The sequence below is a fragment of the Carya illinoinensis genome, chromosome 5 (genome assembly GCF_018687715.1).
Source record: "Carya illinoinensis cultivar Pawnee chromosome 5, C.illinoinensisPawnee_v1, whole genome shotgun sequence".
Lineage (NCBI taxonomy): Eukaryota > Viridiplantae > Streptophyta > Magnoliopsida > Fagales > Juglandaceae > Carya > Carya illinoinensis.
The window spans coordinates 44,714,637-44,739,084 of NC_056756.1; the positions used below are offsets into that span (position 1 = coordinate 44,714,637).

Below are 24,448 nucleotides of genomic sequence, written 5' to 3' on the forward strand. Positions count from 1 at the left end.
TTTGTGTTCTGATTATTAACAAAAATCTAATCTCATTTCATCATTTTACAAAACACAATAACGTGTTTCTTGAGTTTCATTCTATTGTTTTTTTTTTTTTTTTTTTTTTTGGTCAAGGACCAGAGGACGAAGAAGACTCTTCTTCAAGGCAAGTGTGAAAATGGCGTCTACCCCTACCACAAACCAGTGCTTTCAAACCAATTGCTATGGTCCATGAATGCACCTCAATAAATGCTTAGCACCAACGTCTTGGTCATCCCTCCTCTAACGTAGTTACAAGACTAATCAAGTCTTTTTCACTTCCTGTTGATAGAAATTCTTCTACTTCTCATGCTTGTATTTCCTGTTCAATGAATAAATTTCATAGATTACCTTTTCATAAACATGGACTCACAAGCTCATCTCCTTTTGATTTAATATACCTGGATGTTTGGGGTCCATTCCCACAAACAAGCATACAAGGTCACAAATACTATGTGATCCTCATTGATCACTTCACCAAATATGCTTGGTTTTTCCTTCTAAAAAATAAATCTGATGTTAGAATCATTTTCCACAATTTCATAAAATAATTTAAACTTGATTCAATACCAAAATCAAGAGTTTATACTCTGATAATGGAGGAGAATTCATTTCCATTTAACTCTTTCTCACACTTCACGACATCAGCCATTACATCATGGCACCACACACTCCACAATAAAAAGGAGTTTCAGAGCACCGCCATAGACACATTGTCGAAACAGGAAAAACATTCATTACTCAAGCAGGTCTTCCCTCAAAATTTTGGTCCTATGGGTTTGTTACTGCAACATATCTAATAAACAGGCTACCATCACCTGTTCTTGACAGCAAATCCCCTTTTCGAAGTCTGTTTAATGAAGCACCAAATTATATTACACTTAGATCCTTTGGTTGCTTATGTTTCCCTTGGCTCAAGCCTTACAACAACAAGTTCCAACCAAAGTTTGTCCCCTGCATGTTTTTAGGCTACTTAACAACCCAAAGTGCCTACATTTGCTATCACATACCTACTCAGCACCTATATGTGTCTAGGCATGTCACATTTGATGAGACCATATTACTGAAACTCATACACAGCCAGCTCAAGAGCCCAAAGCACCCGAGACACCTCCCTACTTCTTTGGAACTCTACTACAAATTCCACCTGCAGACAACTAGCTTCCACCTGCGCCAAGCATCACACAAGCACAAGAAGAGAGTCATCTCCATTCTCTAGATCAAGACAACACAACAGTTACCTCAATCACTCATGTAAACTCCCCACCTCCATTTGTTTCTCAAAGGACTCATAGTATGACTACCAAGTACATGAACAATATTTTCTGCCTAGAGCAATTTCATACTACCACCAAACTCCCTCTACCTGAATCGGCTGAACCCACCTATGTTAGTCAAGCATTAAAGAATCCATTGTGGCGCAAAACAATGTCTGAGGAAATTATAGTCTTGATTAATCACGAAACTTGGTACCTTGTTCCATCTGCTTCCAGACAGGACCTTGTTGGCTGCAAGTTTGTTTTTAGAATCAAAAGAAATCCTTATGGAACCATCAATAGGCACAAAGCACGCCTAGTTGCTAAAGAGTCCCACCAAAAACCAGGAATCGATTACTCCCAGACATTCAATTCGGTTGTAAAGCCAGCAACAATAAGGCTAATTATCTCCATTATTGTCATGAATGGGTGGTCACTAAGGCAACTCAACATCAATAATGTCTTTCTTCACGACTGCCTTGATGAAATTGTGTTTATGCATCAACCTCCAAACTTTGAAGACAAATCCAAGCCACATTTTGTTTGCAAATTGAAAAAAAGTATTTATGGGTTGAAACAAGCCCCACGACAGTGGTACAAGGCACTTTGGGATGCACTACTCAGCCTTGGTTTTGTGAACTCAGTTACGGATACATCCCTCTTTATTTATTCATCTAACAATTTCCTATGCTATTGTCTTGCGTATGTCGATGACATAATTGTAACAGAGAATACATCAAGTTTTGTTACACGCAACATCAAACAAATCAGCAACAAATTCTCTGTAAAAGACATGAGAGATCTACATTTTTTCCTGGGTATTGAAGTTGTCTCTACACCCAAAGGTGTCTTTATCTTGCAACAAAAAAACATCTGAGACCTGCTAAAAAAAGTCAATGGATGGAGCAAAAGAAATACAAACACCCATGTCAACGAGCAAGCATCTCACTCTGAATGATGGATCCGCACCTGCAGACAACACTAAATTTCGACGAGTAATTAGAGCCATGCAATATCTATGCCTCACAAGACTTGACATTGCCTTCACAGTTAATAGGCTCTCACAATTCATGCACAAACCAATATCTTCTCATTAGACTATAGTCAAAAGACTCTTTAAGATATCTCAAAAACACAATGTTTCACACCATATTCATCCAGAAGACCAGTCCACTAAAATTAATCACATATGTCGATGCAGACTAGGCTGCCAATACTGATACAAGGGTCTCAACAACACCATTCATCACATTCTTTGGATCAAATCCAATTTCATGGTATGTTCGCAAACAAAAAGTTGTCTCAAGGTCCTCCGCATAAACTGCATTTCGTGCCTTAACTGCAACAACCTTTGAAACAATTTGGCTTCATTCCTTCCTCAATGAACTTGGAATAAAACTCATGCAAACACTACAAGTCTTCTGTGACAATATTGGAGCCACTCAGTTTAGCCTAAATCCAGTTCAACATACACTAATGAACCATATTGAAATTGATCTCTTATTTATTCGTGATCTTGTGAAGAAGGAATGTATAACTATCAATCATGTTCACACATTAGACCAACTGGTGGATCTACTCACAAAGCCTTTGTCACGACAAAAATTTCAAAATTTACGTTTCAAGATTAGAGTTACTGATGGAACCTCTACCTTGCGGGGGCATATAAGGAAAGCTGTTACTTCTAAAAATATAACACAATCAAGCACAATAGATCAAGCCTCTAAATCTCGAAAATCTGATTCCATATTTTCAAATTCTTGATATGTAATCTGTAAAACTCATAGGCATTATTGTTTACTTAGTAGGCAGTTATATGATAGCCTTATTTCAGGCTTAACTCAAGCCTCTCAACTTGTATCTATATACCTGCATTGTAAATGAAATAAGTGAGTTATTATATTCAAAAACACTTCCTCTACTTCTCTATACACCTAAACAGCCTAATTACTTTTTATTAAAAAGTTTTTAAGGTTATTTAAATACTTTTTAAAACTCTTAATGTAACCCTAATAGACCCCTACTATTTCTATTCCTACTATTTTACAAGTTTAAAAATAGATTCCACAATGAAAAATCATAGAAAAATAACTTTAGTTTATTATGGTGGAGCCCACTTTTATATAAAAAATCTTGTTCGAGATTAATACTTATAGGTAGCATTACTAAAATGGGACAAAAGAAGGAGATTAGATAGTTGAAAATGGACAAAGACTAGTCACTTTTCTTATTCCTCTTTAGGTAATGATACATTTACACTTCATTTACTATTATTTTACTATTTTACTATTTTTTTTTTACTATTTGAATATGAATTAAAAATATCAAAAATTACATTCTTGCATAATTTAAAAGAAATAAATTCAATCAACTAACGTAATCATATAATTTAATTAAAAACAAATTCAATTTTATAAAAATTGACATTCTTTTGCTCTTTTAGTAAATTTTTATAAAATTAAATTTATTTTTTATTAAATTATATGATTATATTGGTTGACTGAATTTTTTTTTTTAAAAATTATGTAAGAATGTTATGTTCTAGAACTTTTAATCTAGATTTAAATAGTAAAAAGAAAAATATAACTAAATAATAAAGTAATAATAAAAAGGTGTAATAGTATCTCTTTTTAGAAATGATATGTGTAATACCTCAGCGATTATGAGTCTCATTTTATTATTTTAAATTGAAAAAGTCTAAGTGCAGTCGTGTGATGTAAACGGCTTGCAAACGGCTTGCCGACGTGAATTATTTTATGTAAAATGCAAAACGCACCGTTTCACTTAGACAGCAACCTCTCCCTCGAAACCCTCCCTCCGAACCCCTCTCTCCTCATTTCGACATTTCTCCCCTTTCTCCCCTTTCTCTCTGGTTCTCCCCCTTTCTTTCTCTCTGCTCTGCTGCGATTTCCCCCAAATCTCCCCCTCCTTCGTCTTTGCTCTGCTGCGATTTCCCCCAAATTTCCCCTCCTCCGTCTCTGCTCTGGTTCTATCTCGGTATCGTTGCTTTGCTGCGAAATCTCTCTCTCTGGCTGTATACGTGTCAGTGCAGGAACTCGAAATCCCCTTGTCCATTAGCTGCAACCGGGATTTCAAAATCCCTTCCCTTCGATCGAAATCCCTTCCTTTCGAAATCCCTTCCCTTCGAAATCCCTTCCGAAACCCTAACCCCCCAGATCTAACCCAAACCCAAACCCTAACCCATCATCCCACACCCTAACCCTAACCCGAACCCAAACCCTAACCCATCATCCCACACCCTAACCCGAATCCTAACCCTAACCCTAACCCTCTCCACCGAAACTGGTAATCAGTCGCACCTCTCCAGGTTTTTCATTTACATTATTATTTTATTTTTGCATTATGGTATTGTTAAATTTTGGGGTTTTTTTATTTTTGTAATTTTGGTATTTGTTGTATAGTTGCGATTTTTTGTATTTCAGTATTTTGTTGTATAGTTACCATTTCATATTATCTTATTGTAATGAATATTTGGAAGTTGGACTTTGCATCAGTATTATAAGTTCCATGTAAAGGTGAAGAATGTACGTATTATAGCCATAATTCCTTCCATATAACTAGTAGGTCGCGGCTAGTTATGATCCTCACTTATAGCTAATAATAAATAATTATTAAACTAATTAGATAAGACTTGTATATGAAACTTGTGTCCGAAGTTATGTCTCTTGAGGAAGATTTTTATGATCTCTTAAAATTAACATAATAATGAAACCTTGGACCATAATGTTCTCTTAGACAGCAAGCTTGACTTAAAGCTAGCTAGCTGTTAATTTGTTCCAATATATGTATCTTTGAGACATCCATCCAAGTTTGGTGTACATGGTGTAAGCTAGCTAGCAGATTCATAATACAGTCTCGAACAATTTTAGTTTAATTTTACTATTACTATGAGAAAAATGCCTGTATTTGATCAGTTATTTGCAAATGAAAATGATCATTGCTACTAAAATAATTTGATTCTGATCATCAATAGTTGGTTTTGTTGTGGTATGCATGAGTATGATTTATACATGAAGCAAAGCCGATGGACCATTAATATATGATATTGATGATCAATAGATGATCAATAAGGGTTATAATATTAGCAATTCAATTAGAAAAAGTTCAAACATGATGATAAAAAGCTCCCACTAGGAGTTAGTGTTAGCAGTGTAGTATTTTTTGTGTATTTTTTTTACATGTATTTTTTTACAAAATATTTTGTAATTCAAGCATATATATACTGTGTGATATATACTGATGTGGGGGCTCTGTTTACTGATTATATCATGATAGCAAATGAGTTCTGCTTCTCATTCCGGGTCAAGTTTGGAGAGACCACTGTGCTATTGTGGCTCCCAAGCGAAGCTTCGGATTTCTGGAAAAGCAAATACTTTTGGCAGAAGGTTTTTCAATTGTCCAAACTATAAGCTGAATAAACAATGTGGATTTTTTGAGTGGATTGATCTTCAAAGTGAGCAAAACAGTTGCTGTAATCTGACCTTGGAGTTAGCTGAACGGAGGCACGAGAGGGTACTTCATCAGCGGCTCCTCATCGAAGAATCCAAATTAAAAGCATTGGAGAAGAAGTATCTACGAGTTTTCAAAGTATTAAAAATGACATGGTTTTTTTTAGTAATAGTTTCTGGAATACTTTTGATGTATGGAACCAATTATAATGTATCTCACCCATGTCTACAACTCATGTAAGACGCTGTATTTTTTAGCAAAATCATGGTTCAGTTGAATGTAGTAAATGTGTCCAATTGTAAATTAGTTGAATGTTGTATTGACTATGAATATTGTATTGATTAGAAAATGTTGGTGCTGTTGCAGAAATTTCAGCTTTAACCTTTTTCTGCTGTACTGCATCTGTTTTTTGCAATTTTCCTTTCTTTTGTATTTCAATCTGCTTTGTATGAATATCACTAATCCAATAAATGCTTAAAAAGTCGAAGTGCAGCTGTTAGTTAAGTGGTACCCAATTGACATCAAGAACCCGAGTCCTGTAATAAACTGAGGTATGTTACTTCATATTGGGTCAAGACTAAATGACTGAGACTAACAATTTAGATGATAAATTACTTGTGTTACTAATCAAAACCTATAATTTCCCACATTTCAAACCTCCATCACATATTACGAGAACCCATCTTAGATGCTTTACCCCCAACATCCACTTGATATAATTTCCACCTCCCATAATAATCACAAACTGGGCATAACCTCCTACTCCAGCTAAAAACAAAACCTGTTCTTAGATGAACCCAAATAATACAATTTCGGTTTTCATAACCTGTTTATGGAATATAAATCAATTCATAAATATTATGATAATTTCTATAAATAAATAACAAATTGGTACTTATACCCCCTCCAAAAATTTTGTAAGAACCTGCCTAATTTCCTTGCCTAATTATAACAATATTCCATAACCTGTTACAATTTCCACAAATTTCCATAAAGCCAATAGCCTCCTCCTTCTATCCACAATTATAATTACATCAACTTTCCATTAATAATCAACCCAGTATTTTCTTTACAACAAAAAATAACCTCCCATTCCACATGGTATAATTACACCAATCAAATAAAATAACATCTTCCTATCCACATGGTATAATTACACCAATCAAAAAATAACCTGTTCCTATCCACATGGTATAATTACACCAATCAAAAAATAACCTGTTCCCATCCACATGGTATAATTACACCAATCAAAAAATAACATTTTCCTATCCACATTGTAAAAAAAAAAAATTATGATAATTTCTCAACCATTTGCCACTAGTTTTGCCATGCTTGTGCTCCATCTCCACCCATTGTGCTCTCGCTCCGCGACATCCAATCAAAATATATCTGAGTTGATAGATATCCAACCATTAGCCTAATGTGAAGTTGACTAATTGAAATGTGCAAAGTTCATAAATCTTACACTTTCTTGAGTACCAAACATGGGATAATATTGCGTGACGCTAATGCTGTCCATAACCTGTTAATAGAAAAACAAAATTTTATTTACAATTTTAATATTGACCAACCATTAAATTAATGTACATACAACGTTCTCTTTCTGATACCTGCCCTTCTCCAGAATTGGTGATATCTACTTCTGATGGCCCAAATAAATTCCTGCACGTGCCCATGGGAGCTGTATCTCCTTCATCTCGCTAGCAATAAAATAAGGGTTTAAATACTCATTAGAAATAAGTGAGACTTTATCTAACACACATGAAAAACAAAAACGAGTTGTACATCCACCTGTTTGCACTTTCCTCCTGCTTGGTTTTTTTTCTGTTTGGCTTTAACCTTCCGCATATCTGTCTCCATCTTAGATGCTCTTCTAAGAGATGGGGGTCTCCCTTTCCCTCTGACAACAATTGGACTCTTTACCCCTTGTGAACTGGATACTGCAGCAGCTGTATCCATTGTCGTAGCAGGTTCTAAATCTGTTACATGCAAAGATAAGTTTAGAAACCGTTATTGGTACTTCACCTCCGATGCTTATTATTATACATGAAAGACTAAACGAGTCGTATCTCTTTCTAACCTTTTTCAAGGTTCATAGATACTGAGGTACGGTTCTGACGATATAATCCAGTCATCTCATGTATCCTCTTCTTTGCATCTTCAAATTGCTCGTTAGATTCTACCGCATAGTCGATCATCTCATAACACATATTCAGAAGAATTGAATGTCTATTACCATTTGCCCTCTCATCCCCTGCATCGTAGCTACTTCGAATTAATGTGTATCTCCTCTTGATGTCCTTTCTCCATCGCTCTAAAATGTAACATTCTGGCAATGATTTTATACCGTTTATCTTGAATACAGCCAAGATATGCCTACATAATATCCCTCTCATCTGAAATAACCCACATGAACACTTTGCATTTCCTGCATCGACATTAAAATCCACTGAATATGTAACCTGTTTTGTGAACTCCTGAATACGAACTTCATCTTCTACCAAATAAGAGCTCATTACCCCATCCGTGGTCTGTAGAGCAAGGTCCAAATCAAGCACACCAATTACTTCTTGTTGAACTTCTTTAAATTTGGCATTGGTGTACAGCTCTTGAAATTTCTTTTCAATTGGGGATCTAGATACGCAGGGAATGGTGCCGCTAAATGACTGAAATTCTGCCTGACATTCATTTTCAATTTTCTTCTTCAACGCATTGTCAAACTGATCAACAAACTCTTTCAAATTTGTCTTCGAATGGACATAACCGTCAAAAAAAGCGTTCATACTCTCGCTCCGCTGGGTTGTACTCATTCCAGCCCAAAAGTGCCCTTTCAAGAAAACTGGTACCCAATGCTTGCGCTCGGAATATAAACTTTTCAACCAAGCATTCTCTTCTAAATGGTATGTGTTAATAAACTAGGACCAACCTTTTTCAAACTCGGCAATAGTTTGTGTGTCGTACACACATTTTATCAGCTCAGTTTTCAGGCCACATTTGTACGCAGCATATGAACCCAACTTCTCTGGAACTTTCTTGAGTATATGCCATAAGCAAAATCGATGTCGAGTTTCTGGAAATACGATCGCAATTGCATTTTTCATTGCTCTGTCCTGATCAGTAATAATAGCCTTTGGAGCTATTCCGTCCATATATTGCAACCAAGTTTAGAACAGCCATGTAAAAGTTTCAGTGTCCTCACTGGAAATCAACCCAGCTCCCAAAAGAATCGACTGCCCGTGATGATTTACACCAACAAATGGTGCAAACGGCATCCCATACCTATTAGTCAGGTACGTGGTGTCGAATGTGACGACATCACCAAAATACTTATACGCAGCCCGACTACGTGGATCTGCCCAAAAAATATTTTTTAACCTCTCATCATTGTCTAAATCCATCAATGCAAAAAAACTGTTATTCTTGTACTGCATCCTCATAAAATAATCACGAAGTGCTCCAGCACCACCCGATCCAAGTCGTAGATGACGGGCTTTGTCGATGTAATTGCGACAATCCTTTTCCAAAAATGGCAGGTTCTCAAAGCCACCTGCTCCAACTACAAGAGATCCGTAACTCTTGTTCAGCTGAATACCAGCTAAGTCGTTTGTGTCAAGGACCCTTTTAACAGTCTCATTCACTTCTCTGTTACATCGAAAGAAGCGGGACTTCTGAGGGCTAATTGCATGATTATGTGAGTTATTCACTGTTGTCAACCGCATCTTTCCCTCGACTCTTAAGGCATTAATCATTGCCTTACAGTCCGTCTTTCCCGTCGGACGTGGTTTGGCGATATTGGAACTCTTAATCCGAGCCTTCCCTCCCCGTGCACAACCGAGGGTGACATATCTGACACTTTGATCCTCTGACTTCTCACTCCTTTGTGTCATCACCCCAAACCCGCAATTTTTAGCATACTGCTTATAATAGACCATCAAATCTTCAAACGAATTGAACTCCATCCCTTGCTTTGGCTCCTCAATGATATCATTACAATCCGAAGATGGCAACATAGTTGGTACAGATGGACAACCATCGTCAGTTTCCAGTTCATCTAGTCTATCCAACAGTTCTCCTTCATCAACTCTTGCGGAAGTGCATTGCTCTTCAATGTCTAAACAATCCATTAAGGGAGGTGCGTGTTCTTCTTCGTTTCCCATGGCCTGTACAAGTTGATCACTATTATGTCGACATGTTGAAAAGGCAATTGGTAATTGCATAAGAAATTAAAAAGCAAAAAAAATAAACGAGTTTATAGGAATGGCATGATAAATAGTTTCAAAATAACCTGCTTGGGTCCCATTAAAAAACTCATTAAATAAATATAGCAATTCAACCCGAGGTAATTGCATCATTATCTCATGACTATTGAGTAATAATAGTTTAAATTTCAAAACATTTACAAAATTTCTCTTTTCTAGCTACCTACACTTTTTGGCTCAACCATTAAATATTTTATTTGAGTTAGATACGTGCAACTCGCAGTAGCACGATAGAAATAATTCTCTATATTAATAAATGATAGTTTGATTTTTGAAGACTGTGAAAGCACGTGAAACTTCTCTCAATAATTTCACATACTTGCATTTGCTTTGATATTTTGTGAAATTACCATCTAAGTATGAATATCATGAAGATTTCTACATTCTTCTAACATCTCAATATATACATTTTTTTTATATAATTTATATTTTATCAAAGAAGCTAATCAATTTTAAAAGAATTGAAGTCCTTTTACATTATAAAGGAGGTATGTGTTTCCACCTGTTTAACTTGTTGAAACAGTTGCTTTGTCACTTTTTTTTTCTCAATCGCATACTCGATACTCAAGCAGATGCTTTCCATACAAAATCCACATTACTTGATATTTCAAATTGGTGCTTTCCAACCAAAATTTTCAGATTTTCACATTATACATTGTAGCTACAAATGTTTCTTCTAATTTGGTTTACAACAAGGACCATAATGTTCTTTAACCAAAGAGTTGCATAACAACTTCATTAAACCAAATAATAAAATACAAAACAGTATCTACTTAAAAATATTCAAATCATTTAATAATAAATTAAAAAATAAAAAATTCATTAACCAACCACCTAACCTGTTTGTAGGCAGCATATATCTAGATGAACTTGCATTTGTATTTGCGAGCTTATCAATCACATAATTATATTTGTACTCATCAAGTAACGTAAAAAAAAAAAATTTAATCCAACCAATATTATCGGATGCTTGTAAAATTATATAAACAAAATTATGTATGTAATTAAGAGAGTAATAAGCATCTTTTTCATTTAAGATTTTCCAACCTAGTGAGCTTATGTAAATTATTACAATTCCTCCATTCCATAATCAATGTAAATTATGTAAACAGTCATATTATATTCTATCAACATGCATGGGAAAACCAAGCTACACGAAATTCATGCTAATGCTACACGGGTATTTCATCCAATCAAATGCAAAATATGACAAATTCATGCTAATGCCATAGGAAACCAAGCCAGAACTGTAAACAACCAAACACATATTGATCCTCATGTGAAAACCGTTGTTTACACCAATCCACTGCAGCTCGGTTTATGCAAATCTTTTCATATATCAAACAACTTATAATCCACTTCAAGACCGATGTTTATTTAAGCACAAAAACACAACCAACAGACCCAGAACCTGCCCGTGGTGGTGCCGACGGGGTAAAGGCAGAAGATGACCCACGAAACCAGAACCGACCCACGTCGCTGACCCGAACTGCCCCAACTGCTGGCCCACCGAGTTGACCCGAGGTTATGGCCCAAGAAGCTGACCCAAACCCAGCCCACGAAGCTGACCCATAACCCAGCCCACGAAGCTGACCCAAACGACGCTCGGGCTTGACCCACACAATGCAGACCGGGCCGAAATCAACCCACCCAAGCCGGATGCCCAACCCAACGACTCCGTGCTACACCAACGAACGTCAGAACGGAGTGGATCTGGTTCCTCTTGCTCGATCTTGTACAATGGCTCCTCCTGCTCGCACTCGCACATCAGAAGCAGGAACGAAATGGTTTCAATATCATTTCTTCCGCTTTTTCATTCCGTTTTTTTTTAATATTTAAATATTTTATTATTATTTTAATAACGGCCACGTCACCCGACTGCGTGCCGCTTACATTTGCCGTTTGCATATAGAACTACTGTTTTAAATTTTAAAATTCAAATTTCAAAATTTTTCACTATTTTCAATATTTAATACATAATATATGATTATATAAATAAAATTGGAAGTGGGAAAATACAATAGATACAAAGAAATCCCCACGGAAGAGGGAACACATTGAGGTATCAGTGTATGTCAATCCCCCAGTTGCCCCCAATCCCCGCTTTATTTTCTTTCATTCCCCCGTCGCCGCCAGTTTATGGTGGAGTTGCAGGGATTGAAGGTCGTTGAGGGCGAGGATCCACGCGGAGTTTTGCATTTCAATCCGAGGTTGGAGGGGACTGGAGTGGGAAGCCCATGATTGAGCTCAATACTTGCTATAGGATGCAGTGGGGCTCGGCGTTAAGGTGCGAGGAGAAGAAACCGGTGAGTGATTAGTAACGATTCTTGTTGTTGTTTCTACAGTACTTGCTTCGGTTTGCAAATACTCGAAGACCCAGATGCGGACGCCAACATAGACCAACCTGTAGAGAGAGGAGAGAAAGGGGGGGGGGGGGGGGGGGGGGGGGGGGGGGGGGGAAGGCAGAGAGAAGTTACCATTCGTTCTCTTCGTTTCAAATTTTGCGTTTCTAGCTGGTTCGATGAAACGTGTTTGGCTCTCTTTATTTCTTTTGTTCTGGGGATTTTTATTTGTCTTTTATTGTTCATTCTTGTTGACGAAATTGGGCCTTTTTTCGCACTGTGAATGTGCTTGATCTTAATTCAATACAAGGGCAAGTATGATATAGCTACAATATACTTTTTTTTTTTTTTTTTTTTTTTATAAGTGATATAGCTACATACTTATAAAAAAAGTATGATATAGCTACAATTTAGATTGTGAAACATGGAAGTGATTATCTGAGAATGTGTAGACTGTGTAGTTGTATACATATATGTGGGGATTTGGCCTGCCAATGTCATGTATTGTTAGCAGTTTCATTTATGTATTGTGAATTTTGGCTGTTAGGAGATGTCAGTCCTTGGAAATTTCTATTCTATTTCTTTACCTCGTTTATAGTCCCGCTTAGAAGTTTGTGCAGTTCATTCTCTTCTCTATGGCTTTGTTGCGTTATAGAAATCGTTTCTTTTCTTTATATCTCTCCGTCTCTCTCTAGTTTATCTTGCTATCCAATAACTGTTTTGGTTCTCATAACTATAGTCCTTCGCATGGAACATCTTTTATTTTCTGTTTGTTATGGAACATCTTTATTGTGATGCTGCCTTTCATTTAGGTCCCTTCATTTTTATGGACCAATTAACACGAGGAAACTTAGAAATATATGGAAGGAATCTCCAAGAAATTAAACCAAAATTTCTAAAGCGGCAATTTTCATCAGTTTTTTTTTTTTTTTTTTTTTTTGGCGAGGTATATATCTTGCTAATATCCTCCTTTGTTGTGATTCTACTTTTCATTCTTTCCTTGAAAGACTTGGAGTTCTATCGTTGGCAAATTAATTTCTGCAGGCACTGTGACAGTTCTTTGAGATGAATTGGACAAAGGCTTGGTGTTACCTTGGCAGAACTCAGAAAACTATTGAAAGGATTTCACCATCATACCACACTATAAATAAAAACCAAAATGGTGCTTTTGCTTCTGAGAAAATTCTAGTTCTTCATTGCTTGCAATCTCAAAGTGGATGTCTACCAGCAAGATCTTTGTTGAAAGATGATTTGTGTGGTGGGCCAATAGGCTTCCGAGATAGGCTGATCTCCGCACGCAATATTGTTTCGAGATATAAGCTACCTGGTTGTTTAGAAGGAAATTCCTCTTGGTCAAAACAGAGCACAATAACTTTATCTCGCAAATTTGGACACAAGGTTGACAATGATACTCACTTGACAAGGGATTTTCTTGTACAGCTTTGGGTTGCTGATAGGAAAATGAAAAAATATAGGGGAAAGGGAAGACGAAAAAGTGCTAAGTGTGGAAATGCTGGTCAAAAAGCATATGATAGCCAGCATCAGTATGGAAGATGGTATTCAGGTGCATCTCTTACAGAACAAAGTTTCATGGATCAGGATAAACCAGTTTTGACTCAACCACCTCTCAGCCAATCTGTCTCAGGTCTTCTGAAGCCACAATCTCCAGAGGAGGTGAGTTTGGGTGTTAGTTCTGCTGTTAAAGTGTTATTTACAAGAACTTATCCTTGATAATTGGTGTGCCTATTAAGTTGCATCTATCGTTATCTTTAGTGAATGCATTGGCTTTATCACTGTGCTTTTCTGCAATTTTGTTATCACTATTTTACCAAAAATCTATTTGAAGTAGTGATGGAGGTTAGAGAAAGCCTGGTAAAAGCAAAAGGAAAAAAAAAAAAAAGCACAAGGGAGTGGTGGAGGTTGCCACTTGGAGATCATCTTTTACTTGTTACTTGTAGCTGAAGTTTAACATTAAAAAAGAAGGCATACTAGCCATAAAAAATTAAATTTACAGCTTTTTTATTTCTACTTTTCAAGATTTTTTTAGAGCTATATCATTTTGCTCATTGAGTGAATATCTTGTATACTTTCTATGTTCTAACACCCTTTTTCATCTCAATAGAATTTATATTACTTAAAAAAACAGCAACTTGATTATCTTTATTTTTATTTTTTTTATCGATAAACAAAATTTTTATTGATCATGAAATAGACAAAAGCCCAAGTATATGAGACATATATACAAGAGCGTCGCCTATGTGTGCTAGTTTAGCGATAGGAGGAAGTGGTGAAAAGACATGCCATTAAAATCAATTACAATCGACCAATGAAGTAAAGTAATGAAAAATAAACTTCTAAGCTCATCCATTGACCGCTTCTTGCATGCCTCTCCCTCCAAATACACCACCATAGACATATTGGGACCATCTTCCACACTGTTGCAATCTGAGGATTGCCCCCATTATCTTTATTTTATAAAGATTACATAGCTTGCACAGCCAAAACCCATGCCTATCATCCATATAGTTCAGTCCATTGATTTTATATGTCTTGGAAGGTAGAGTAAATGATTGGTGGCAATTTATACTTAAGATGGGATCAAATAGTATCTTTTGTCAGCCCCTTGCCGTACCTTCACATTTTTGGATGCAGATATTGCCATTGTTCTGGTCCAGCTTGTTTTTTCCATTAGATTCTCCCTCCAATTGCTTAAAAACGTCCAACCTGGTGTGGTAGTTATCAGCTTCCAAAAGAAATGTTTTGTAGTTATCACTGAAATCCCTCTGTAGCACTTAGCATGCATCACGAAGTCCTGGAATTATTACCACCAGTGGCATTATAATCAGTCTTTCCTTAAATTGAGAGAGTATAAGAAGGCTTTCTTTTTATATAAATCATCCTTTCAGATAGTTTTTTTCCCTCTCTTGACAACACATAGCATATGACCTTGGCTATTCTAAAAGCGTGTTATTTTTCCCAGTTTCTGTCCTTTGGTATATGATGGGTAAGGCATTGATGATCTTGTAACCACATTCTCACATCAAGACCAAATGCCATGTGACATTTCCTTTATTTTTGTACACTTTCTTTTCAAGATTAACCTGTTCAAAGTTTATCCTTTTCTCCCTTTTGTAAATTGGAAAATGTCTTACTTTGTATTTGCTCAATTTTGCTAGGCCCAGGTCATCCCACTTCTTGCTAGATCCAATTTGCTGATTACTAGGAATATAGAGTGGGCGAACCTTATGCTTGGTTTTGAGCAGGTAATTAAATTCCCTTATTTTTGTTTACTTCGTACTCATCTTGATATTGATTTGTGAGTGTATGGGGTTATCCATATCCTTTAATATTTTTATGATGCCAAAGTTTTACCTTTAAAAAGTATCAATTTTTATTTTTTTATTTTTTTTAAGATAGTAGAGTGAAGTGTTTCGCTCCTTACACATGTAATATGGGTGAAATATTATGGTGATCTATGTCGGAATTAATATCCTAGTAGCCATTTTCTGAGTTCTCAATGGTTACTTGATAAGGATGGGATATTCAAAACACTTAATTAATAGAAACAAAGGTGTTCATATTATCGTTGGAGGGGGGAAGTTACTTTCTTATCACCGAGAGAAGTAGGAAGGTCATCAAGGAGATGGCTTTCAGCCATACCAGTGCTCATTGGTTAGCAAACACAATGGACGAGTGCTCATTATTGGAGGGAAGGAAAGATTTTTTCAAGACGTATCACATTGGGACCATGGCATTGGTTGCTCATCAGCGATCTAATGCTTTTGGATGTTACTTGGAAATCATTGATTATGGTGACAGGGGACGTCGAGGCCTGATAGTGATCCCGGAAGGGATGGAAGGTAGGGGTTGGAAAAGCAAATCTAAGGAGATAAAGCATGCTTTGTCCATGCTACTAGCAAATAAGGTTCTTGTGGTGGCTCAGGGAGATGGGAAGGCAGACCAGGACATATGCAGATGTTGCAATGGGCGGTAAGGAAGAAGGGCAGTAGTACATGGTGGTATAAGTCAATGCTTGGCATTACAGTTAGGAGAAAATGACAAAAAGAAATGGGTAGTAGGGGAGGGTACCACTGCAGAGAGGTTTTGTTGTTGTGCCATACCTGAAAGTAGTGGTGGAGGTTTGTCCGATGTCTACACAATGGGAAGTGAGGAGCAAAGGGTACTGTTTGGACTGAAGGAGGAAATTGCTGGTGTGAAAGGGGAAATTCATTTGTTGAAGATGGCTGTAGAAGATTTTATAAGTAGAGTAAACAAGGGCTTGAACTCTAATATGGGCTTGGGCCTAAGCCTGGGCCATGGTTTTGCTAAAAACAAAGATGGGCCTAGGTCAAGGCTGAATCCCTGTAGGGTTGATAAAGGTAAAGCCAAACTTGCTTGGGCTTGGGCTTAGGTCGGATAGGCCCATCTTGCTCACCCAAAATGGCATGGCACCTAAAACGGACTGGACTTGCACCCACTCAGGCCCAAAGGAATTCACAGTTCAAAGTGGGATCTTTGTCCACTTCTGGGCCCGTGATGATGCCTGCATAGTAGCCAGAGGTGTCTCCGACTCCTCTACTGGCAAGGTATGGGGTAGTTCCCTACAACACCTGTTAGAAACCTAGTGTTGGGACTAACCAAGAAAGAAAGACAGATGGCACGGCACAGCACAATAAACTACTAGGAGGGCTGATGCTCTATGGGATTTCATAGAACAATGCGCCGGTGAATTCTGGTTTGCCTCCCGTCACCACGGCTGGGAGGTTGACGTATTTAACACGTGGTTAAATGTAGCATTTAAACTCTTCTCAAATTTTCCATGCAATAGAGTCTTAATGCTACATTTATTGCACTTATTCCTGAAAAGGTGGGGGCTGTGGAGATGAGAGATTTTCAGCCTATTAGCTTGGTCAATGGAGTGTATAAGATCATCTCCAAGGTGTTAACAAATCAAATGAGTGTGGCAATGGAAAATATTGTCTTGAATTTCATAATGCATTTGTGAGGGGAAGACAAATTCTTGGTTTGGTTTTAATAGCTAATGAATGCTTGGAGAACAAAATTAGGTTGGGTGAGGATGGTATTCTAGTTAAATAGGATATGGAAAAGGCATATGATCATGTCAACTATAAGTTTCTCTTATACTTGGGAGATATGGTATTTGTGGATCAAGCATTGTATTTTGACGATTAGATTCTTTATTTTGTTGAATGGCACCCCGACTGGTTTTTTTAATTGTTCCCGTAGCTTGAGACAATGGGATCCTTTGTCTCCTTTCTTTTTGTTCTTGTTATGGATGCTTTGAGTAGAATGATTGGAGTTGTAGAGGATGGTAGATTCTTATTAAAATTTTCGGTGGGAGATGAAACTTAGGTCAGTATAAAAGTATCACGCCTTTTTGCGGGCGAAACTTTTTTTTTTTTTTTTAATATCTGTGGGTGTACGGGTGCTTGCACACACCTCGACTAATCCCACGGGACCTTGAAGTTAACAACCAGGTAAACCTCCAGTGGCCCTGAGGGGATTCGAACTGGTGACCATTGGGGAGCAAATCAAAGACCTGACCAACTGAGCTACCCCTCAGGGTTAGACAACACTTTAATTTTCAGTGAGACCAATCAAGATCATCTTTGGTCTTTGAGAACCCTTCTGCTTTGTTTTCAAGCTGTTTCTGGCCTTAGAATTAATTTATCTAAGTCTGAAATTGTTCTAGTGGGCTCTATTCTAAATATTTTGAATTTGGCTAACATCTTGGGGTGTAAGATATCTTCTTTACCTTTGAGATATCTAGGTTTTCCATTGGGTGCTCCTCACAAATCTTTAATGATTTGGGATGGTGTGATTGAGAAGATTTAGAGGAAGTTAGCTGGTTGGAAAAAGCTATACTTATCTAAAGGGGGGAGAATTACTTTGATAAGGTGTACATTGTCTAATCTTCCTACATATTTCCTTTCGGTTTTTCCTAGGCCAGCAGGGGTGGCAAATGGAATTGAGAGGATATTTTAAAATTTTCTGTGGGGAAGTAATGGGGAGGAAAGAAAGTTTCACTTGGTTAGTTGGAAGAAGGTTTGTTCACCAGTTTCATGTAGAGGATTGGGGGTGTGAAATTTGAGACTCTTTAACACAAAGCTCTTCTTGGAAAATGGCTTTGGAGGTATCATCTAGAGAGGGATGCGCTATGGAGAAATATTGTTGATGTTAAATATGGTAGGATGTGGGGGAGTTAGTGTTCTAACGAAGTTAGAGGAATGTATGGGGTGGGGTTGTGGAAGTCCATCTGGATGGGTTGGAGGGAATTTGTTAATCATGTTAAATATAAGGTGGGAAATGGGACAAGGATTAATTTTTAGCATGATATATGGTGTGGGGATTCAGCTCTTAAGAATGTTTTTTTTATAAGTAGCTCTTAAGAATGTTTATCCCTCCCTATTTAGGATTGCTAGAGATCAAGATGATGCAGTGGCTGATTCCTTTATTTTTTTTAAATAATAATATTCAGTGGAATGTCAATTTTACTAGAGCTGTGCATGATTGGGAAGTGAATGTAGTCTCTGATTTTTAAGGAAGATTATATGATATGAAGATTGTTCGGGGAAGCGAGGATAGTCTGCGGTGAATTCATGCTGGAAATTCCAGATTTTCGGCTAGCTCCTTTTATAAGGCGTTAACCTGTCATTGTGTCAATAAATACCCCTGGAAATGAATTTGGAGATCCAAGGAAACAAAATTTGAAACCACGGCTGGAGGGACACATAACCTTTATTGTCTTATGGATATCTGCTTTGCTTTTTGATATATTTTATCTAGGCATGTCACTTAGTTTAGTTTACTGGGGCTTTGCACTCTGGTAACCTTTTTATTCTGGCTCTTTTGAGCATTTCTATTTTTCTATTGCCTTTTCCTTCATCTATTTGCTCTTCGCAGTTGTTTCTTTGTGATTACTTTTTGTTTGGTGGAACTGTAGGAAAACCGGTATGCAATAGTAGATGTCTGCTACCCCCAGTCTGTAAGTAATCATTCTAATTTCTTTTCTTCTCCTGGATTTTTTTCCACAGAGAGCTAATTTTCAAACAATGTCTCATTTTAAGTTTTGAACTATTTCTGAAATTCTACTACTTGATGTTTTGTAGCCTGTTGGCTTTATTCGTGAGCAGAGTAATGTCCTTACTAGACAGGTATTTAGTTTAATGCTTTAGTTTCCGTTCCTATTTTGTTGTCACATGGTAAAAAGTATCTAATACATTTTCATCAGCTTGTTATCGACAGAATATGTTATGTGTTCACATTCTAATTTTCCCCCGTTAAATCAACTTGCAAGAGGATAATGTATGATATGTATACCATATTGAATTTGCAAGAGGACAGTTTGCATGTTTTATTGAAAATGCTTTTATTTTATTTTTTCATATTGTCTTCATCATGTGGCCACGAGTGTCAAGTAATACTATTACAGTTATTTATGATTATAGTTATTTATGATTCTTTTGAGGCTTTTTTTATAGCTAAATACACATCTCACAAACCTTTAGTACAATGCTGAAGGTGGCATTTAGCAACTGCAAAACATTCATTCTATGGTACCTGAGGCAAAAAAAATGCCTTTCGCCATATTCCTTAGATATTGGTATCTCTATTTTGTCATAAACATGAAATTGAGTCCCCTTAACCTCTACAATAAAGTAATAATGAAATTTCTTAAACCCTTCACTCTCAACTCTCGCTTTTACTTCCTGCTTCTCAGAACTGAAAAAAGCCCAACATAAAAAATCAAAGCTTTTATAAGATGTTTATTTTATGCTGGTTTAGATAAATGCAATCAGCATTATTCTTAACTAACATTGTATGTCAAACAAGATTTAACTGGCTAAGAAGGCATGAAAACTCATATTTGCACCTGATTCTGGGACAATTGGTTGGCAAATCATGAGGTACTTTTTGGGTCAATGTCATCTCCATTTACATGCTGGCACCATTGACAATCCTTTGACCGTACTGTAATTGATCTGGGAATTAACCTTTGCTTAAATATGAATGCTAGAGTACATTTATGGTTTTATTTAAAGCTATGTTGTTTTGGGGTTTTGGAATGCGGGTTTGATTTGCATGCCTGCTGAAATCTGACTGCTGGTTTAAATATTCAACACCCTCTATACTTGGATGGCTGCTCCCCTTGGTTTTCAATCCTCTAGTTTTCTAGACTTCAATTTTCTTCTTCTTACTAGTTGGGTGTATCTTTTTGCATACTTCCTGTACACTTGGGTTGCGCCCCCTCTGTGCTCTTTAATAAATTTGTATTACTTGTTTGAAAAATATTTATGATTTAGAAACTCTCCTCGCCAATGCTTGTTTTGCTTTCTTGCAGTTTCTTCGACTAAGACGCCCTTTTGTCGCTTATATAACCGATGGCATGGGTAATGAGCTCTTCAGGGTGAGCTTAAAGAGATATTGTTATCCTTTTGGAATTATGCTAGGCTTTTGATTATCATGGTCTGGGTGTGTTGCTGTTTTGGCTTGAAGCTGTATATTACCATGTTCAGGTTCGCAGGCCTTTTTGGTGGATTACCAGCTCAATTTATGCAGAGATTAATGGTAAGGTATGCCAATTAGACATTTATGTCGTTTTAGTGCAACTCCATTAAGTGAGCATGTTAAGCAGCAATCTGACTGTTGGTAATATGCAAAATTTGTTCCTATCTAGGAAGTTGGTGTGGTTCACAGACGATGGCATCTCTGGAAGAGAGTTTATGACTTGTACCTGGGGTAATGCTATTTTTTGTGCTATTTTACAAAGTACGTTATTTGACAAGCCTGGTGCCTTTATTATTATATTCAGTTGCAGTAGAAGTTTGTATCCCAGTGGTTTTATTTGGGGTGTTGCCTTTCATTGTAAAAAGGTACTTAAATTTGAGATATAAGATAGATGGTTGTGGAGTGGTAGATCTGTACTTTCTCTATTTGCTGATATATTACCATCACAACCCAGGAATCAGGATCACTTCTTTCATTTGTTTTGTACATTTTTTCCATTTTCTTTTTCCTGTCTTGCACTTCTGTTGTTGGATAATATTTTGCTTCTTTGTTGATAAGTAAGACAATATGAGACTGTCAGGACATAAACGAAGTATACAAGGGGTGTATATCAGATCTACCTTGTAGAGAAAGAGAAGAGAGCAAAAAAATCCTGGAAACTAAAGCTTGAAGACACATAGTTTTGCTTCTATCTAACACCTTCAAGCCTATGATCATTTAATTTGCAGGAACACGCAGTTTGCAGTGGTTGAAAATCCTGGCTTCTGGAATTGGACATTCACTTTGAAAGACATAGATGGGAACGTGCTTGCTCAGATAGATCGTGACTGGAGGGGGTTTGGATTTGAGGTTCTTTCCCCTATTTTACAAAAATAGGATGTCAACAGCTGCAGTTGATTCTCATGCATTATTTGTTCTCTCTTTTTATGGTGGTTGCTTAGGGACTGTTATAGTATAGTATTTATTATTCAGTTTAAGGAGCCAAAGTTTTGGAGTTTTACTTAATCCTCTATTGGGGGATAATGGTTAGGTTTTGTTCTCTTTCACGAGCCAAAATGGTTAGGTTTTGTTCTCTTTCACGAGCCAAGGTTACGGATTTCAAACTTTTACTCTATACCCCTCCCAATTCACAACAGAACTTGTTGACTGGGAACTTTTGACATAGAGTCCATGTAGAAGTTGGCATTTCTATTGATGGTTCAGATTATAGATATGCATAAAAAATGATCCAATTTGTAAATGTGACCAGATTGTGGCATATAATTTGTCATGGATTTCATTGTATATCAAGCCAAATCAATCTCAAATGACTTAACATTCAAATGTTGATCTAAACATATTGCCAAGTACATTCATACGTTGCCATATAGAATGTTATCTCAAATGATTGATAAAGTTCAGTGTACCTGGGCTATGCCCATCTTTATCTTAATAAAGCTTTTTATTACCTATCAAAAAAAAAAAAAAGAAATGATTGATAAAGAGTTATGGTTTGGATCACCAAGGAAGAAACTTAATCTATCTGAATCATGTTTGGTCATTTGCAGAGCTGGCTAAAACCATGCTGTGTTCCATCATGAGAGGACTCTATCTAACCTTTTGGGCTCCATATATCTTTTGCTAAGCATCATTTGCATTTGTATTTTTTAATTTAAGATATTTAGTTTGGTTGCCAATGGAACTACCTGATATGGCAATTTAATTTTAAAATATAAATTAATTGATTGCAGATCTTTACTGATGCTGGTCAATACGTGATCCAATTTGGGAGTTCTGATCCCAGCTCCAAGACTGGCCCTGCTAGAGGGGTACGGTAGCACCTTGGAAAAGATACTTGTCATTTAGTTTATTTCTATTATCTTATTTGTGCTATCCTGGAGCAGATACAAGAATTAGAAGTTGCCCGTCCACTGACACTGTCGGAGAGAGCTGTGACTCTGGCTCTTGCTATATCACTGGACAATGACTATTTCTCGAGGCATGGTGGCTGGTAAGCTCGTTTGTAGTGCTAGTATATTCCCTACTACAATAGAATTTACTGTAGGACTGCTGGATTAAGTCCATATTGGTCACCTCAACCTCTGTTCATTCAATACTGTTTCTAAAATTGTGGTGTTCATTTCCTTAAACTGCTATATAGTTTATCCCGTATCTTCACCTTCCGGAGTGTTGGCAGTTTCCTCATGCTATGACTCTTGGGTCACATGATACTTTCACTCCCCCTAAGTATAGGATGGTGGAGGACATCATGGGATCAAATCACGTTAGCTGCACGAGTTAATTACCAAGCCAAATAGAAAGCTCGGAATTTTTGTCAGTACCAGAAATGTTAATTTCTGGACCCTGGTTGCTCGTCAACTTTCATGGTAAGAGAGTGAGTTGAAATTAGCACTAACTTTGCTCTTCCTTTTCTTTTGTCCTCAGGGGAATACCATTTGTTGCAGTTGGCGAGTAGGTTCGTTTTGCAGAATGGTCCTCAACCCGGTTGGTTCTTTCTGTGTCGCATTAGCAGTACCAAGGAACTTTAGAGCTCCTAGAAGGTGTTCTACTGATATGCGTTTCTTGTTTCCTCTTACTTCACCTCACATTCTCAACTCAAAAGACTACCAAATAACTTGCTTTCTTACCTGCCTTCTGAAGCGGTTCTTGCTGTTACTGGCCATGACTAATAAAGAGAATTTTAAGATTCATTATTTCTCACCGAGACAATGTATTTAATTCAAGACCTGCCTCTACTTTTTCGAAAGTAAAATGGGTATCCCGCAAGAAACTCGTGTTTTTGTACGGTCGCATGACGAGAAATAAAAGGGAAGTATGTGTATGCTAAAGTTGTATGTAGTTGGGGAAGGTATTTAACCTCTTGGGTGAGGATGTCTCTTTAAGTCGATGTTTATTTTGAATTTATGCTTGGCTATACATGCCATTTTATGCATCGTTTGGGTTAGCTCAGTAATTAGGCAGAAGAAAACTCTTAGGGATATTACTTGAGAAAAAAGTACAAACATATGATTTTTGTTTATTTAATATTTTTATTACAAGTTTTATCTCCCTTTTTAATTCCATGTATACGAGGCTTGGCGTTTTAAAACTGCGGACGGGAGAAATATCCCAATTTCTGTGTCTAATAAGCATTTGGGTCTGACGGGTTGAGTGTGAGAAGCAGAGAGGGAAGGAAAAGAAGACAGAAGGAAATGAAATTCCTAATGAGCCACAAGAAAGCAAAGTTCTGATCTCTATTAGAGACACAGATTATGAGTCTTGCCATCATGCTTAACCATTATATTACATGCTATTTTGACACCAAGGAGGAGGAATCATTTCATTTGCTAGGGCCTCAATGTTGGCATCAGATAACCATCAGGATCTCAGAAGCCAGAAGCCAGAGGCCGGGTGTAATATCTGTTCACATTCATTCAATAACCAGAGTACTTCCTATATTGATGACGTCTTTGAAGAAGCCCTTTCACAACTTTGGGATGCAGAATTTCAGGAACTGGCTGGTCGAGCATGTCAATCAACTATAGTAAAGAATCACGTGCAAAATAATACATGCAGCTGCTATATTGCA

General features: G+C 37.0%; 3 protein-coding genes and 1 long non-coding RNA gene across 5 annotated transcripts; 2 read left to right on the forward strand and 2 right to left on the reverse strand.

Annotated features, from left to right (window-relative positions):
* Positions 1–7,182: 7,182 nt before the first annotated feature.
* LOC122310383 (protein FAR1-RELATED SEQUENCE 5-like) lies at positions 7,183–8,899 on the reverse strand. The gene is made up of 5 exons (XM_043124277.1): positions 8,677–8,899; positions 7,831–8,589; positions 7,590–7,729; positions 7,361–7,450; positions 7,183–7,272 (listed from the first exon to the last, which is right to left on the reverse strand). The coding sequence occupies exons 1-5, from the start codon at positions 8,897–8,899 to the stop codon at positions 7,183–7,185; spliced, it is 1,302 nt and encodes a 433-aa protein (XP_042980211.1).
* Positions 8,900–8,914: 15 nt separating this feature from the next.
* LOC122310385 (protein FAR1-RELATED SEQUENCE 5-like) lies at positions 8,915–9,907 on the reverse strand. The gene has a single exon (XM_043124278.1). It carries the CDS (start codon positions 9,905–9,907, stop codon positions 8,915–8,917), a length of 993 nt encoding a protein of 330 aa, XP_042980212.1.
* Positions 9,908–12,023: 2,116 nt separating this feature from the next.
* Positions 12,024–23,918, forward strand: LOC122309618 (altered inheritance rate of mitochondria protein 25). 2 transcript variants are annotated; one of them, XM_043123150.1, is made up of 12 exons: positions 12,024–12,315; positions 13,359–14,025; positions 15,528–15,614; positions 19,316–19,357; positions 19,482–19,526; positions 20,714–20,779; positions 20,889–20,945; positions 21,050–21,111; positions 21,609–21,729; positions 22,611–22,688; positions 22,764–22,870; positions 23,305–23,918. In XM_043123150.1, the coding sequence occupies exons 2-12, from the start codon at positions 13,417–13,419 to the stop codon at positions 23,333–23,335; spliced, it is 1,305 nt and encodes a 434-aa protein (XP_042979084.1). In that variant the 5' UTR covers positions 12,024–12,315; positions 13,359–13,416; the 3' UTR covers positions 23,336–23,918. The 2 variants fall into 2 exon arrangements, with proteins under 2 accessions (XP_042979084.1, XP_042979083.1); XM_043123149.1 differs by having other exon boundaries at positions 12,025–12,315; positions 13,396–14,025.
* LOC122309619 lies at positions 21,736–22,384 on the forward strand. The gene is made up of 2 exons (XR_006242468.1): positions 21,736–21,910; positions 21,944–22,384. It is a non-coding gene; the product is annotated as an uncharacterized LOC122309619 (long non-coding RNA).
* Positions 23,919–24,448: the final 530 nt, after the last annotated feature.